This window comes from Triplophysa rosa, linkage group LG16 (assembly GCF_024868665.1).
Source record: "Triplophysa rosa linkage group LG16, Trosa_1v2, whole genome shotgun sequence".
Taxonomy (NCBI): domain Eukaryota; kingdom Metazoa; phylum Chordata; class Actinopteri; order Cypriniformes; family Nemacheilidae; genus Triplophysa; species Triplophysa rosa.
Window position 1 is genome coordinate 2837039 of NC_079905.1, and position 17498 is coordinate 2854536.

The 17498-nt window shown below is 35.4% G+C and overlaps 1 protein-coding gene across 2 annotated transcripts; it reads left to right on the forward strand.

Annotated features, from left to right (window-relative positions):
• The first annotated feature begins 91 nt into the window (after window positions 1-91).
• Window positions 92-15630, forward strand: ppp1r1b (protein phosphatase 1, regulatory (inhibitor) subunit 1B). Of its 2 annotated transcripts, none has more exons than XM_057354586.1 (5): window positions 92-208; window positions 10596-10679; window positions 11467-11542; window positions 12925-13044; window positions 13800-15630. In XM_057354586.1, exons 1-5 carry the CDS (start codon window positions 95-97, stop codon window positions 13934-13936), a joined length of 531 nt encoding a protein of 176 aa, XP_057210569.1. In that variant the 5' UTR covers window positions 92-94; the 3' UTR covers window positions 13937-15630. The 2 variants fall into 2 exon arrangements, with proteins under 2 accessions (XP_057210569.1, XP_057210570.1); XM_057354587.1 differs by lacking the exon at window positions 92-208 and adding an exon at window positions 9388-9594.
• The last annotated feature ends 1868 nt before the right edge of the window (window positions 15631-17498 follow it).

Sequence of the window (17498 nt, forward strand, 5' to 3'; positions counted from 1 at the left end):
AGAGTTTGGAGGACACTGTGTGTGTGGTTTTATATGTTGAGACAGGGTTGATTCAAAGGATATTTGTCCCACTGACAGAAGAGAACAGCAGATTATGGAAACCTCGAGTCCTTCTGAGGGCCCCGTGGAACCCAAAGAAAAAAGGAAAATCCAGTTTGCCGTCCCGGCCACGGAACCGACCCAGCTGGACCCTCGGCAGGTTGAGATGGTGAGAGTTTCTTGCTCCAACGTGTTGACGCTGAATGGTTGTTGTGACCTGAAATCAGTTGAACTTTGATGTGTTTGCGTGTATGTTTACAGCATTTGTTTGTCAGTCTCCACATTGTCAAAAATGTCATGATTTTGGCACCAAAACTAATTTCACGAGATCTTTTCGGTGGATCTTTGCTGAATTAACCTAAACTCAAACTGAGACCTGAGCACAAGTTTAAAAGCTATAAATCTGTCGTGAAGCTGGTGATAAGCGTGTGACCCACTCGAGCGTGTCGAGTTCTGTCTGGATGTTCTGGATACCAGGACCTGCTTTTATTGCCTCTCGGTGTGCGCAGTAAATAACACGGCGATGACTTCCCCTCCAGATGTTTCCGAGTATTGGTTTGTTCATTCGGTTCTTGAGATGAAGTGAAGCGGCCGCGAATGTTTCTGATGTCTGTGCGTGTGTCATCATGCACTAGTTCTCCGTCCTGACTGTGTTGTAATTTTAGTCTTAACAAAGTGGGTCGTGGAGTTGCAGAGATGGGCCAGCGAGTCTCAGGAGACGCGAGTTAAAAAAAAGGTGCCAGGAGGAGAAAAACTAGATTCTGCTGTGACGTTGCCATAAACATATTTATGTGTGTGATTGATTCTTTTAGGCTTTATTTCATCTCACTTCCTGTGCTGACAGGACGTCGTTGCTTAATTCTAGAATGTGTGGTGTTGGTTAGCGTCGCAATGAATGGATGTTGCCGATAGGTAGAGATTAAAGTGACGGTTCACCCAAGAATGAAAATTCTGTCATCGTTCACTCGCCCTCGAGTTGTTCCAAATCGGTATAGATGTATTAGTTTGTTCGGTCACACTTTATTTTAAGGTCCAGTTCTCGGTTTTAGTCAACTATTAACTAGGACTTTTGCTTGGTTAACTCTTAATTTGTTGCTTATTAATAGTTAGTAAGATAGTTGTTAGGTTTAGGTATTAGGGATGTAGAATATGTGCTTTATGAACAGCCAATATGCTAATAATAGGCATGCTAATAAGCAACTAGTTAATAGTGAGAATTGGTCCTTATACTAAAGTGTTACCGTTTGTTCGGATTAAGAAAAAGAGAAAGATATTTGGAGAACGCTTGTAACCAAACAGTTCTTGGCCACCATTGACTACCATAGTAGGAAAAAGTACAATGGTGGTCAAAAGTGCCTCAGAACTGTTTGCTTTCCTACATTCTTCAAAATATCTTCTTTTGTGTTCAACAGATTAAGTTAAGAAGTTCAAGTCATTTTTCCTACTATGGTGGCCAAGAACTGTTTTGGGTCACACTTTATTTTAAGGTCCAGTTCTCGGTTTTAGTCAACGATTAACTACGACTTTTGCTTAGTTAACTCTTAATTTGTTGCTTATTAATAGTTAGTAAGGTAGTTGTTAGGTTTAGGTATTGGGTAGGATTAGGGATGTAGAATATGGTCATGCAGAATAGGGCTGCATAACGATTAATCGCGACTAATCGTTTGCAGAATAAAAGTTTTTGTTTACATAATATATGTTGGTGTACTGTGTGTGATAATTATGTATTTATAAATACACACACATGGATGCATGATTTTAAGAAAAAATATATTTAATATTTATATATAATATAAATTATACATATAAATATAAAACACATCAAAAGTTACATATTTCTTAATTATATACAGTACATGCATGTACGTGTATTTATATATACATAATTATCACACACAGTACACAACATATATTATGTAAACAAAAACGTTTATTCTGCAAACGATTAGTCGCGATTAATCGTTATGCAGCCCTAACAGAATATGTGCTTTATAAGTGCTTGTAAACAGCCAATATGCTAATAATAGGCATGCTAATAAGCAACTAGTTAATAGTGAGAATTGGTCCTTATACTAAAGTGTTACCCTGTTGTGCTTACAAGCATTCTTCCAAATATCTTTCTCTGTGGTCATCCCAACAAATGAAGACAGAATTAAAATTTTCAGGTCAACTGTTCCATTAAGCATGATCATCCATGGAAGCAGGAAAAAGATCTATATTGGCGCTTTCCCAATTTACTTTAAAAGTCAAAACGTGACATTATGATGGTGTGTCGGCCCGTTGCTTAAATGACAAGAGCGCTCGAGCTGGCATGATCTCCACATGTCTTATAACCAACGTCACGATCTGAGAATGCTTCACAGGTGTCTTGTGTCTTAGGAAATCTGATCTCAATGTCAACAACGTTGCTTTAGTTTTGGAAACTTACAGCTGTGGAAAAACGCATTAAGAGAGCACTCCAGTTTTGTGTTAAATCGGCATTTTCTGCATGTATTGTGTTCATTTCAGTTCGGTGTGTGTTGAATTTCAACAAAAGCAGGAATGACAAAGTCATTCAATGTGAAAGACAGAGAATGACAAGACGCATGAACGTCGTTAAAATCAGCCTTTTTCCATCATATATAAATTTTTGAACTGATCCTGATTGAACTGATTGGTATTGTGTTGTTGAAACAGTATTCAAGATCTGAAAACTTTTGTTGTTGTTGTTATTTTGACCAGTTTTCTCCACATAATGCAAATAAAAAACAATATTTTCATCTGGAATTTTGGAAGAACTATTGTCATTAGTTCACAGAATGAAACAAAAAATGATCATTTTACTTAGACGCATAGTCTACCTATGATTTGTTCAGAAAAACGTGGTTAATTTTTTACACAGCTGTATTTCTAGGTTTAGTTCAGATGTTGAATCCTTGGCTTCTAACTTTACACAATCTTCTTGAATCTGAATCTTCCTTTCATAATTCAAACTTGATCGCTATCTATTTTACCAGCTGGCTAATTTATATCAATTTGAACCATGTGAATCGATCTTATTAGAAAAAAGTAATAAGGCCTCAACTGTCATTGGTGTGAAAGCAAAACATACCAATAAATGAGAATTACAAATGAATACGAATTAGCCCGTAAAATAGTAATGAATTGCTATGAGATTGTGTTAGAGCTGGTTGTTTTTAGTTTAAAGAATACATTCAAAGGACTGTTGCATTTGCACCAGGTAGATATTTTCCAGGGCATCTGTTGTTTTGTCTATATGTTTGTCATGCACTTTTACACTATACCAACTATTCGCTCTTTAATACATTAAAAGTGTTGTCCTGTTTACCATATCTTATTTACTACAGTGTTTTTAAATTGTAGCTGTTTTAATTATTTGAATGTTTTACTTTACTGTGTATTTTGATAGAGATTACATTTAAACTATTCAACCATTCAAACAATCAAAACTGATTTTAAATGTTTAAATGTAAAGCTGCACTGTAAAAAAATCTCAACTCATCTTTTTTGCATGGGTTTTTTTTTAGTCGTACTGACTCCCAAAGGTTTAAAATTGTATAACTTATAACTTCTTGTCAAATAAAATAGATTGGACAAATCTATTAACACAGTAAATTAAGTTTAGTTGACTATAATAAAAAAGTTTTACAGTGTGAGATCTGTAACTTTTTAGTTTAAAAATAAACAAAAATCATTTATCGAGCAAATAACAACAGTAAGTTTATAACAAGTCAAGCTGTCGTGTGCAATTTGCATGGGTTTTTTTTAGTCGTACAGACTCCCAAAGGTTTAAAATTTTACAACTTTTTAAAACTTTTTTTGTCAAATAAAATAGATTGGACAAATCAATTGGATTAACACAGTAAATTAAGTTTAGTTGACTGTAATAAAATAATAATAAAAAGTACATTTTTTCTGTAATCAGTTATCGAGCAAATGACAACAGTAATAAGTCAAGCTGTCGTGTGCGATTTCGTGGGAAACGTCAGTTGGGCGTCAACCCACGACAAATAGAAATAAAGAATAAGTACGTAAAGTAACCTGCAATTTGATGTTTCAAACAGAGATTGTGATAGAGTGGCAAAAAAGTTCCAGCTTTAAAGTATTTTTACATTGTTTATAAACCAAAGGCGGTCCTTACATCATCACATAAATAGAAGTAACTTAGAACGCATCATTTATTTTTACACTAACTTGCATTACTTGAACTGGCATTCATTTTCTTTCCATTTATCCGAAAAATGTACAGTTTGTGTAACAGGTTCATTTATTTCAGCCTGGTTATTAAATCCAAATCTAGGCTGATTCTCATCCCTTGATGTTTCATGCCCTCTGGGATGTCTAAAGTTAAACTGTGCTGCTGTATAGAGGGCAGTGCAGCGTCACGTGTGTTCCATGTAGTTTTGTACGCTGATAAATAAAAATCTATACAGAACTGAACAGGATTTATAAGCAGCCTTCAATAGTTTGTCTTTTCTTTCCCCTCCATTAACTGTGTCTGCACGAGTTCACCTTTACAGAAGCCGACAAAAGTTCAAAGGCAATTATAAAAACGAGGACGGTGAAGAAACGGCCCTGATTTCATCTAACATATTAAATTAAGAAGTGGCACGCAAACCCTGTCAGCGCCCTTACTTGTGTCCGCGTATCTTTCATCCGAGGAGTTTTAACTACATAATCTTCTTTAATGAAGTTTGCCTGATTGATGAGAAAACTGAGACGTCTTATCTTGATTGTCTTCTGAAGTAATGTGATAGCTGTGTGTGAAAGACAAGTAGCAAGGCCGGTAGCGGCATGTAGGCGAAGGTTCAAGAGATTTCCATTTCTCTTGTTTTAATCTCTCCAAAGGTAAAATCTTGTTGATTTCATTATGCTATGGAGCACTAAAGACAAGCTTTTCTTTAATCCTCTGCATTGAAACAAAGTGATGATGTGTGCCGTCGAACATTGCATCATGGGATAGATTGGTTATGATTAGTGTTATAGGTGGGGGTGGTGAGGATAGCATTTGAAGATAGCAGAAGCTATCGTGTATTGTTTGCTCACACGACCGTAGAGTAACGTGCATTCAGGAGGAGGCACTGGAGTGTATTGATCGCTGTCTCGTGACCTTTGACCTGAAATGTGCTCACAGATTGTTTGCTAGAGTGGTGTGATGTAGTTAAAGCTCAGGGAAAAAGATGCTTATTTCGAACAAAAATCATAAACTCAATATGACCTTAACCTCAGGTTGCTCCAGTGAGTTTGTCCATGTAGTCACTTTGGATGAAAGCATCTGCTAATTGAGTACTTCATAAACATCTCGGAGAGAGAGAGAGAGGTACATTAGATGTTTAACAAAAATATATATAAAATATATTAATAATATAACAAACATGTTCAACATAAACATATATGAAGAATTTAGGGAAAAAAAACTAACAATGAAGATAAATCCTCTCGTATGCTATTTAATTATAAATATGAATAATATAAAATAATATATTAATGGGGCTGTCAAACGATTAATTGCATCAAGAATAAACGTTTTAATGTTAATATTATTTTTTTATATTAATGTCGTATTTATAAAAACGTACACGTACATGCATATGTAAACATAATATCTTTATTAAAAATATAATATTTTTTCTATTTAAAATATTTAAAAATAAAAAACTTTATATCTTTTAATTTGGGTAAATATAAATAAATACATTTAAATATTTCCTAAATATTTATACATGTATGTGTTTATAAACACAACATTTATATGCACATTACACAGACATATATTATGTAAACGCAAACTTTTATTCTGGATGCAATTCGTCGTGATTCATCTTTTTGACAGCCCTAATGTCACCCCATAGGACACTTTCACAGTTTAATTGTCAACTATATATTATATGTGTATGTATGTATTTATGTTATTGTGTGCGAGTAGAAAATATCTATATAGATTTTAAAACATTCTTTGCTAAGGCTAATAATCAAGTGAGATTTGTTTATGCGTCTGTTTACCCACTTTTTTCTATATTTATTTTAGTTAGGTTAGGTTAGTGTTTACTGTGTATAAAAACAATAGAAGTCTATGTGTGGAATGTCCTCATTTAGGTGCGTGTGTGTTGGCGTGGGTGTGTGACCAGACAAGAAAAATATAGTTATTAACTGGTCAGAATATAGCTTCTTAAATACTGTGTAACAAGTATCCCATGATGCTTTGAATTTGGGGTTTTCTTACTTGATAATTCTCACACTTAAATTAGTTTATTCCTAGTTTTAGTGTCTTTTTCATAATCTAAAATGTGAAAGCAGTCATGATAACTATAATTAGTAGTTTGACTGCTTGTGTATACATAAAATTCCTCACAGCAGATGACATAAGACGACTGGTGGTGGTGTAGGAAGGTGATGACAGCAGGTTCATGTAATCTGAGCAGAGTTTAACTGTCATTGAACAACACAACAGTCATACGCTCCTGGATATCTGCGGAGGTATTCCCTATATTTTGAGAGACGATAAAGCGCTGTCTGAAAAGTTGTATTTCTCTCTCTCTCGACTATCTACACACACAATCCCGGTCCTTGACGTCACAGGGTGACCTTTGGTGTGGCGTGTGTTTGTGGGTAAACAGAAATGAAGGTGCTGTGATTTTACAGCGAGTCTATCCACAGGGCCATGCGCTGACAGATTCAGAGAAAACGCTGATTCCTGTGAATCTCAGTGAGATGAAAGTCAGTACCGTAGTATACCGAGATTATATACACCAAATACTGAATGATTGTCAATATTAATCAAGGTACGGTATTTCAAAGAATATTAGGTGCTACTCTGATACATGTCCAAATTAATATAAATGATTGATTTAAGATAAATTGGCAATTTACGAAAATAAAGACAATACATTTCTTTAATTTCTAATAATTTCACGTAATTGTTCTGTATATAGAAGTAGGGCCTACTTAGCTCACCGCTTGCGGTCTCTTTCTTAAAATGTCTCTATAAGCCACGATCATATGAATGCAGTCTGTGATGCATTAAATGTTAAACTGTGTAAGACACAAATATTTAACAGCCTTTTTTACTCGTAATATTGGAACGGAGTTGAAGTGGCATCATTAAACATTCAATGTGCGTTCCACAAGCAAACATTCAAGGCTTTTTTTGCAAAGATTAAGGTGATTTTGTATAATTAATAGTGACAGCTGGTTGATTTATTAAACCTATAAAACAGAAATTACTTTAAAAAAAAATACAACAATAAAAATATATAAATGGAAAAACATAATACAATTACAATAATAAAATGTTATATAACAAAATATAACGATAAAATATAATAATTGTTTGTTTTCTTTTTTAATGCTGACAGAGCCAAACAGGACCAAGAGTGAAAAAGGCACAAAATGGGAATGTTTGTCAATTGTACAACATGTTTTGTTGAGATGCAGACTTTAAAGGGGTCATATGGCGCGAATACGTGTTTTTCTGTGTCTTTGGTGTGTTATAAGTTGCCCATGCATGTATTAGACACGTAAAAATGAAAAAAAAAAAGAAAAGAAAAAAAAAAAAAAAAAATATAAAAAAAAGAAAAAAAACACAAAAAAAAAAAAAAAACAACAAGTAAAAACACACCCACAAAAATAAAAAAAAAAAAGAAATAAGATAAAAAAAAAAACACAAAAATATAAACGAAAAAAAAGAGAGAACCTGTCAGTACAATTGAAAAGGAACCTGATGTTCCAAATATGGTAAGAGGCGTTACATTTCCATCACACGCTTGCAGTATTCAACCAATCACTACGCACTGGTTAACTGGCCAATCATAGCACACCTCGCCTTTCAGAGCCATGAGCTTTATCAAAATTTAGAGAGGCGGGGCAAAGAGGAGATACAAACATGCACGGTATGTGGAAAATACAGCGTTTTTGAACCTTAAATGATAATATTCGTTTTAGCCGTGTCATATGACCCCTTTAAAGTTACAATTACATTTAAGGAAAACAGGAGAATGTTTTATTACATGTTGTAGAATAATAATAATGTAACCATTCTTTGTTTACATACAATATACAATCTATTGAGATGAATGTGAGAAACTGCATCGTGCATGAAATCTATAGCAGTAAATAAAGGCAGTCATATGTAACGTACACATTTTCCAGAGGTTCTGTTATATGCCTACAGTGCCACACCTGCACAAATCATTTACAGTGTAAAGCCCTGAGGCAGAAACACACTGAAATCATTCCTTCAGCATGCTTCACATTGTAAGGGAAGATTTGCCGTGGAACTTTCTTTTAGTTTTTTCCCGAAACGCTGTGTACTTTGTTCCAGTGCTAGTCTACTAAGAACATCCGGGTGGTATTATGGAGAGTTTAAAGTTGTTCGTTCTTCTACTTTTTTGGTACTTTTTCTCGTCCTCTGCAGTAACAAAATATGAAATCTCTTAAAGTTTTATGTATAGAAAGAGACTTTGTATATACAAATTGCATGTTCCTTTGAGAACAGAGCCTTTCTGTGTCTGCATGGCCATGATTACATAATCCGAAAAGTTAACATCGTTTTGGAAGAAATTTGGTACATTTTGATAAAAGATTTTGACAGAAAACGTTGAACATTAGTTTGTATTGGAGGTCTGGTATAGAAATGACACTTAATCTTTAAAGTCACCAAGAAATCAAAACTGACAATTCTTAATTTCGTGTGGAATATTGCAGTGTTTTTTAACTACAAATGTGACACTGGACCACAAAAGCAGTCATAACTAGCACGGGTATATTTGCAGCAATAACCAACAATACCTTGTATGGGTCAAAATTACCGATTTTCCTTGTATGCCAAAAATCATTAGGATATTAAGTAAAGATCATGCTACATGAAGATATTTTGTACATTTCCTACAGTAAATATATCAAATCTTTATTTTTGTGAGTGGATGCAGCAAAATCGCGAACAAAAATGGATGGAAACATGTCGACAAACTTCACTCCCAGCTGCCCGCTCTTTGAGAATTACCCACTCAAGTTTGGTATCTATGTAAAGCTTAGAATTTCTGCTTTCATTTCTGGGTTCATTTACTCTCCACAACGTCATTACAGCTGAAAGCCAATAGAGAGTGTTAAAACAAACCTGTTTATTCTTAGCAAAGGCCTGCTACAGAGCCTCTAATGGACAACTTTAAAGACAATTTTCTTAAAGCAACAACGAGCCGTTTTTCGACCTTAAAACAATCTCTCTAAAATTATTTTAGTGGTAGGATAACTCTTAACTGGACGAATTTTACTGCCGCTGCTACCTAAGCAGCCCTCTATCGGCTGAAATCGCACTTGTAACTTTGGTACGCGGGTAGGATCCCAAGCCCCGCCCATCACCTGCATTACGGCATACGTCACGTTTTACTTATAGCCTGGGTGAAGTTAGCCAACATCTAACAATAAGACGAAACGATCTAGTTCAACGCAAGTCTCCAAACCATCACCATGGCAGAGCCAGAAAAAAAAACAAAGAGGAAAAGAGAGCGAGTGATCGGACACGAGCCCGAACACGAATCGATATCTGACGGACCTAAGGTTAGCCTTCCTGCTACTGGATTTGAAAGTCTTATATGTACATTTTTTTTCTTACTGTCCTGTACTTTTGAGCTTATTAGTTATTAGGCTGTGCTCAGGTCATTTATTGGCGCACTAAGGTTAATGGTTCACAATTTATAACTGTAAGGTAGACTAGAGATAATGTAATGTTGCCGGGTCTCAATAGCTTACGTAGCATGATCGTGCCTCGTCAAGAATTTAGTGTTATGCTTGTAAACGATGACTACCAAACCACAATAAATGTTTAATGGTCAAAAGTCGCTGATTCCTTAGTTCATGCACATAGACTAATGTTATCGTTATCTATAGTTACTATGCTAGGCACCAACTAGGTTACTAAACACATTCACGTCCATGCGTTGTGTTTTAGGTGACTGCAAATGTGTTATGTAGCTAACGTTAGCAAGTTAGCTGCTATGGAGCTAGCACGCTATGCGCTAACGGCTAACAACCAGCTGCTACCTCAGAATCTAGTTTGAGCTATTAGTATAGCCCAGTAGTATACCCAGCAGGAGCCAAAAGAGTGCTTTAGTACATGCACAGACACAGTTTATGAAGTGACATGATGTAACAGCGGTTTCTGCTCAAGTGGAAGCTTATACAGCGACAGTATTTACGACATTGATAACAGACAATTATCAACCACATGGGGGAACCATACACCAAAACGGCTCGTTGTTGCTTTAATATTTCGATTTTTTTGCCCCCTCAGATTTAAGATTTTCAAATAATTTTATCTCGGCCAAATATTGTCCTGTTCTAAAAAAACCATACATCAATAGAAACCTTATTTATTCAGATTCAGCTTTCAGATGATGTTTACATCTTAATTTTAAAAAATTGACCCTTAAGACTGGTTTTGTGGTGCACGGTCACACATTCATTTAGGGCGAATGACCCCATTCTGTTAGATGTTGTGTCTTCTCGTTCAATAGTTCATGATAACATTTTCATCACTTTCCATTGTGCTCGTCTTTCAGATTCGACGGCGAAGACCCACACCTGCCACACTGTTCAAAGTAGCAGACCAAGCGTCACCTGAGGACGACATCTCAAGCCATCAGGTACCACAGTGCCACCACAGTTCTGGAGGTTAAACTGCATTCATAATACTTACGCATGACAATACAATTAAAAAAACATAGTCTAAGTGAACAGAACTTCACTTTAAAGTGTTATATTTAGCAGATCGTGTGAGTGATGCGAGCTGACAAATATTTTACAATTTGTGCGGAAGAGGAGATTGACACGCGTTCGCGGCAATCGCGCCGCCTTATTCGCGTCATTCGCATCGCTTGCCGCAAGTTTGCGACTATTCGCATCTTTGCATTGACTTGTATGTAATTTACTTACGCAAATCGCTTCATTCGCGTCTGGTGTGAACCCCCATAACCCTTTGTTTTCCATTGATGATGTCAATAACAAACACATTTTTAATGCGGTATTATTCGAGACGCACCAATAGGCCAATAATCGGTATTGGTCAATACAAGCAATTTTTCGCACTTTATTGGCTATCGGATATATATCCTGTCAATCAACAGAGGACAGGTACGTGAAATCAATTTGTGCTCTGTATATAGGTGATGTTAAGAAACATCAACAATTGTTCAATGTTATTAGTAATTATATGAATTAATAAGATTTATTAAATTTAATCTTCAGAATCAGCATCAGCAGATATCACTCTAAATAATCGGCTATAGCGGTATTGGAGGAGAAATTTAATATCGAGCATCTCTAGATATGATTGTTTATGTAAATATAACAGCATCATATGAACTTGTTGTTTTAAATACTCTGTGTGTGTTTTATAAAATACTGTAATTCTTACACTTGTACTGTCTTCAGTGGGTTGTAGGGGAAAACGGCGTCCTTAAACCAAAACGAATCAACCCAAATATCTACCAGCCACCATCATTAAAAGGTAACAGCATCATTTGTGATTTATGTTCTGTGCGTATAGGTTTATTTTCACAGGACTTTCCTGTACTGTGCCAACCAAGGGTTTAAAAACTTTCCTGAGCCACAAGTCTGTTTTTTCGTTTTACACACACTATGTGTGCGTATGTGTGTAAGATTAGAGATGGTGACAGCTGTGACGGGTGTGAGTCTGTGCCGCTTTGGATTATCCTGGATTACAGCAAATAGCATACAGCTGCAAACACACACACACACACACACACACACACACACGCACACACACACACACACACACAGATTGTAGAGGACAGACGTCCATCAGATGTGTCCATTAGACTGGTGCACTATAATTCTGACCCTATGAGAAAAATCTAGATCACTAGATTATGCCAACATGCCTGTGCTGCTCAAATATCACAACAAATACAGTAAATACACATTCGCACACATGTTGTATTAATAATGAGTTTAAGCAGTCAAAAGAAAACTATCCAGGCATTGTCTCAAGTTGTGTTTTGTCTGTTATGTGAATTGACAGGCAGGTGGACTGTATGGCACAAAACCAGGCTGGCACAGTACAAACATTTTATTTAGAAATTAAAGGGAGACGTCACCCAAAAATAAAATTCTGTCATCATTTACTCACCTTCCAGTTGTTCCAAATCTGTATACATTTCTTTGTTGTGACGAACACAGAGAAAGATATTTGGAAGAATGCTTATAACCAAACAGATCTTTCCCCACATTGACTCCCATTGTAGGAAAAAATACTTTATAATTTTTTATTTTATAATATTAATTGATATAGATTTGGAACAACTGGAAGGTGAGTAATTATGACAGAATTTTCATTTTAGGGTGAAGTATCCCTTTAAACAACCTTTAACTCTTTACATGTGTCTGTGTATGTGTGTGTGTGTGTATGTGTTCATGTTTATATATCCCGGTGGGGACCTAAACCTGAATGCACACCAACACATGGGGACTCGTGTCACCGTGGGGACCAAAATTGAGGTCCCCATGGGCAAAAAAGCTTATAAATTGTACATTTTTTTAAATCTAAAAATGCAAAATGCTTTCTATGATCTTTAGGTTTAGGGGTTGGGTTAGGGGATAGAATATACAGTTTGTACAGTATAAAAAACATTACGCCTATGGACTGTCCCCACGGAGATAATAAACCAGACGTGTGTGTGTGTGTGTGTGTGTGTGTGCGTGCGTGCGTGTGTGTGCGCGTGCGTGCGTGCGTGCGTGCGTGCGCGTGCGCGTGCGTGTGTGTGTTTTTGTTTGTGTATGTTATTGTGTTTTTGTTTGTGCTTTATCCCCTTGTGCTTTGATGTTTTGTGCGTATTTTCTGTGTTTGCACGTGTGGTTGTGTGTTTTTAGCCGTCCGGGAGATGGCTGAAGCTCAGATGCTGAAATTAGGTGTGTGTCCTCATGTAGAAGAGGAAGGGGAGGAGCCGAATCTGACAGAGAGGGAGGAGCTTAATTCATCCTGCACAGCGGGTAATTTGAATGAGGATGCATGTTTTATAAGGCAAACGACATTTTAATATTACTCACACTGTATATATTTGGGGTTAAATACAGAGGGAGGTAGACTTACGGGGTTATTGGGGTTTTGCTCTGTGACTAATTCTGAGAGTTAGTCACTTGTTTTTTAACATTCCACAAATATGATCTCTAGTCCAGAATGCAATCTGTATTTGTGACAAAGGACATGCTTTTCTACCCAGGGCAGATATCCAAAAACAACAAAAACACTGCAGTACATTTACTCTGTGTTTTCACATTCGTTTCATTGTGTTATACATGAGTTTAGAATTAAGAAATGGTTATGTATTCTTGTATAATTGATTAAATTGCATTGTTTGACATAAATAGGTGAAGTGATGTGTTTTTTGCCTTTAAAGATAAAACATGCTCGTAGAAATCCACTCCATAGGTATCATCCCACGATTATACCTCAATAGCAAATGTCACTAAATTTCAACACAAAATTTCACTTTTGTAAGATGAAATCTTATGTGTTACCATTTAGGAAGTGTCATTTGTTTTTAAGTGTCATTTTTTGCTATCATAACACTCTATTTTAACATTTCCATTTGAGTGCTGACATATTCCCAGCAAAATCCAGATCAATATAGGTCAAAATATTACTGTTCACAACATTTACACTTGGCGTCTGTTCTACATGTCATACAATCACTTCGTTTTTATATTATTTTCACATTTACTAAAGGGAGATGTTCCTCTTTAAGGTCCACAGGAGCAAGCGGACGTGACAGATAACCAGTCAGGCTTCAGAAAGCCAGTAGCCACGGCAGCGACTGATGAAGAGGAGATTGAGGAAGAAGCAGATGATATGACAGATAAAGACAGCACACATGTGGACTGATGATGAATGTTTAGAACCTTTTAGGATTTTTCATTTTGCAGATGTTTGTTCGAGAATCAAAATAATTTTCGTTTGTTAACAGTAATTTCATTGCTGTTTATTTTGATTCTAGAGAAAATGACTGAAAATATTTTGACTGGAATTTCTAAGAGGTCTGACAACTGCAAAACATTCTTAAATGGCCACAGAATAGTTACTTAGGGTAAAACCTTTCAGGAATTATATATTATAATATCATTCTTGTATGAGGCTGAGTGAACTATGAATGTAAAGTGTTTCCCTCAAAGATTTAGAGACGTGTCAGTGGTCATGTATCAAGTACAGTGGCACATTCCCCGTGTGTGTATGCGTGAGCTCGAGAGAGCGTGTGTGTGCGCGCGCGTGTGCGTGCGTGCGTGCGTGTCTGAACTAAACTTGTGGGAGCTTAATTGCCTTTAAAATTGTAGTAACAAATAAAACTGTCATTTAACTCATTCTCACTATTTTAAAGTTCAATAAATTGTCTAAGTAATGTCTGGATTTCAATCTAATGTCATCAAGTTTGAGGGTAGGATTAGGATATAAAAATATGCCTGCTTTAATACAGAAAGCATTAAAAGGTCCTCGCTAATAATGTCTTGAGATGTCTTGTGTGTGGCAATGTTTTTCATTTTTTTGTGGGTTTACACTGCCATCTAGTGTACAGAGAATTGTTAAACTGAATGATATTAAAGGGGCAGTTCACCCAAAAATAAAAATTCTATCACAATTTTACTCACCCTCAAGTTGTTCCAAACCTGTATACATTTCTTTGTTCTGATGAACACAAAGATATTTAGAAGAACGTTAGCAATTGTCAGTTCTAGGACATCATTGACTACCATAGTAGAAAAAATATTGTAGTTTTGTGTTCTGTAAAACACAAAATTAGATATTTTGAAGAATTTAGGAAAGCAAACAATTCTGGGGCACCTTTGAATACCATTTAAACTTTTCCTACTATGGTAGTGAATGATGCTCCAGAACTGAAAATTGCAAACATTCTTCCGAATATCTTTGTGTTCAGCAGAACAAAGAAATTCATACAGGTTTTGAAAAACTTGAGGGTGAGTAAACGATGACAGAATTTTCATTTTTGGAAGAACTATCCCTTTAAATCACAGTCTCTTTATTAAGTCTTATTGTTTATTTTCAGCAATGAATTAGTCTTAAAATTCACGTGGAGTTTGTCTGTGGCATGAGGATAAAATCATACTTGCATACTGACAAGAATTTTCATTTTTTGGTATTTTATTATGGCAATAGTTCCATGGATCTGAAAACAAACTAATTCAGTGCTTCACTCAGGAGTCATAATTTCAGTCAGTTATGTAAGTGGAAATTACAATAATAATAAACTGTACAACTTGGGTTTAACTGCGAGAATGTATAACTAATTTTTTGTGTCTGAATTTGGGGGGAATCTTTAATTATTTTAATCGATAATGAAGATTTAAAGTGATTTGGAATACTCCAGTATTTATAACTTAGTCACATGTTGCTTTTTAAAGAAATTTTACTGCTTTCTAATGAATAACATTTATATACTGTATGTATGCACATTTAACAGTCCATAACTCATGCTAGTACATATTGATTTTGAATGAACTAACAAAGTAAATGTGTTCATAAAAATTATGAAATGTCAAAACTTGCTGTATAAATAAATATATTTGCACTCAATTGAAATGTCTCTTCAATCATATTTTAAATGTATTGTGGAGCCAAAATGGTGATTAAGTGGGATACATGTGAATTTGTAACCCTTCACACAGTTATACGTTATGCTCAAATTTTTCAGAAGTCTGTAATTTCCACTGGAATCTTGTCCTTTATTGCCAACATAAATGAGAATTAATGTGTTCACTAAAACACTTGACAGAATATAGACCTTATTTGGAAAATGATCTGTATAAAGTCACAGAACACATGACTGGGGTTTCACGTGTTGTGGTTAACACATTGCCTTTCTCGGGCAATACATTTTGCAGAGGTATAATTTGTTATACGGTGAAAAAATGCCTCTGTTATGGGAACCGTAGAAGACCGAGGAAGTGAAAGCTGGTATTACTGATGATTTTACTTTTATTCAGCAGCTACTGTTGTGGCACTAAAAGTGGGAAATTCTATAGTTAGATGAGACCTGCCAATAAAAAAGGTTTATCGTTTGTTCCTTCTGTGTGTGAAAAAAGGAACATAAAGAATTTCCTTTTGACCGCCATAAAAAAAATTCAGTTTCTACTTGCCATGTAACTTGATGTATTTAATCAGCACATTATATGTATGAGAGAAAGGACCAAAGGTGCTTAGAAGGCTATAGTTCTCACCTTGGGGCATCGGTCAGGACGCAGACAGGAGGCAGAGATCAATTTGAACCCTTTACTGAATGTTTGTCCAACAGCACAGACATGCAATAGACTTTGGGGATACAACAGTAGTGGCAGCTCAGAGTACACTCAGGATGAGGGTGGTTGTATCATTGTTTGTGTGTGGCTGCAAATATAAACAGAACAACAATAATAAATCTTACAGGCGCTTCTTATATGCAAAACATAAATGCAATATCACTTGTAATAATCCGAAATAACACAATAACAGGCTAGATTATTTACAGCAATTTAACATTTGTGAAAACACATGAGTTGGCATCACCATAGCGCCTCATTTGTGACATTATAGGTTCAAGATTCAAGATTAGCTTCACTTCTATGGTGAAAAAAGAGACTTTACATGGGAAAAGCCTAGAAACATACACACAAATACACACAGCAAAAATAAATCAAATGTAATTTTATATATAGTTCAACCAAAAATAAAAATTCTGTCATTCACCCTCAGGTTGTTTCGATATACATGCTTATATTGTTCTGTTAAACACAAAGAAAGATATTTTTAAGAATGTTAGCAATTTTAAGTTCTGTGACATCAACCACTACCATAGTAGGAAAATAAATATTGAATATTTTGTTGTTGTGAGATATTTTGAAGAATTTAGGAACACAAACAGTTCTGGGGCACCGTTTTCCTGCAGTCAATGATGTCACACGAATTTAATATCGCTAACATTCTTCCAAATATCTTTTGATACAGATATACAGGTATGAAATGACATGAGGGTGAGCAAATGATGACAGAATTTTCATTTTTGGGTGAACTATCACTTTAATATAACAGTAATGTTATAGTATTGTTTACATAATTTGATGTCTCTCAATTTTTCGAGCTTCTTATTGAACAAAATAGACAAAGACACAGTCAAAGTAATGTAACAAATATAGAACAACAAATATACATACAGCCAGGGAAAAGATCAATCATTACACAAATACTTTTCATAGCATAATGTTTATGGATTTTTGTCTCAATTTTAATTGATTCTTTATTAAACCAAACATAAAGGTTTACTTTTACTATATTTACATTTATGGATATAAACTTGTTTTTCAAAAATATTGCATATTAATTAATTAATTTACGTCTATCCTGAATCACGTGACGCGCCCCGATCAGCTGGCGGATGTGGCGTGACCTCACTTCCGGTTGG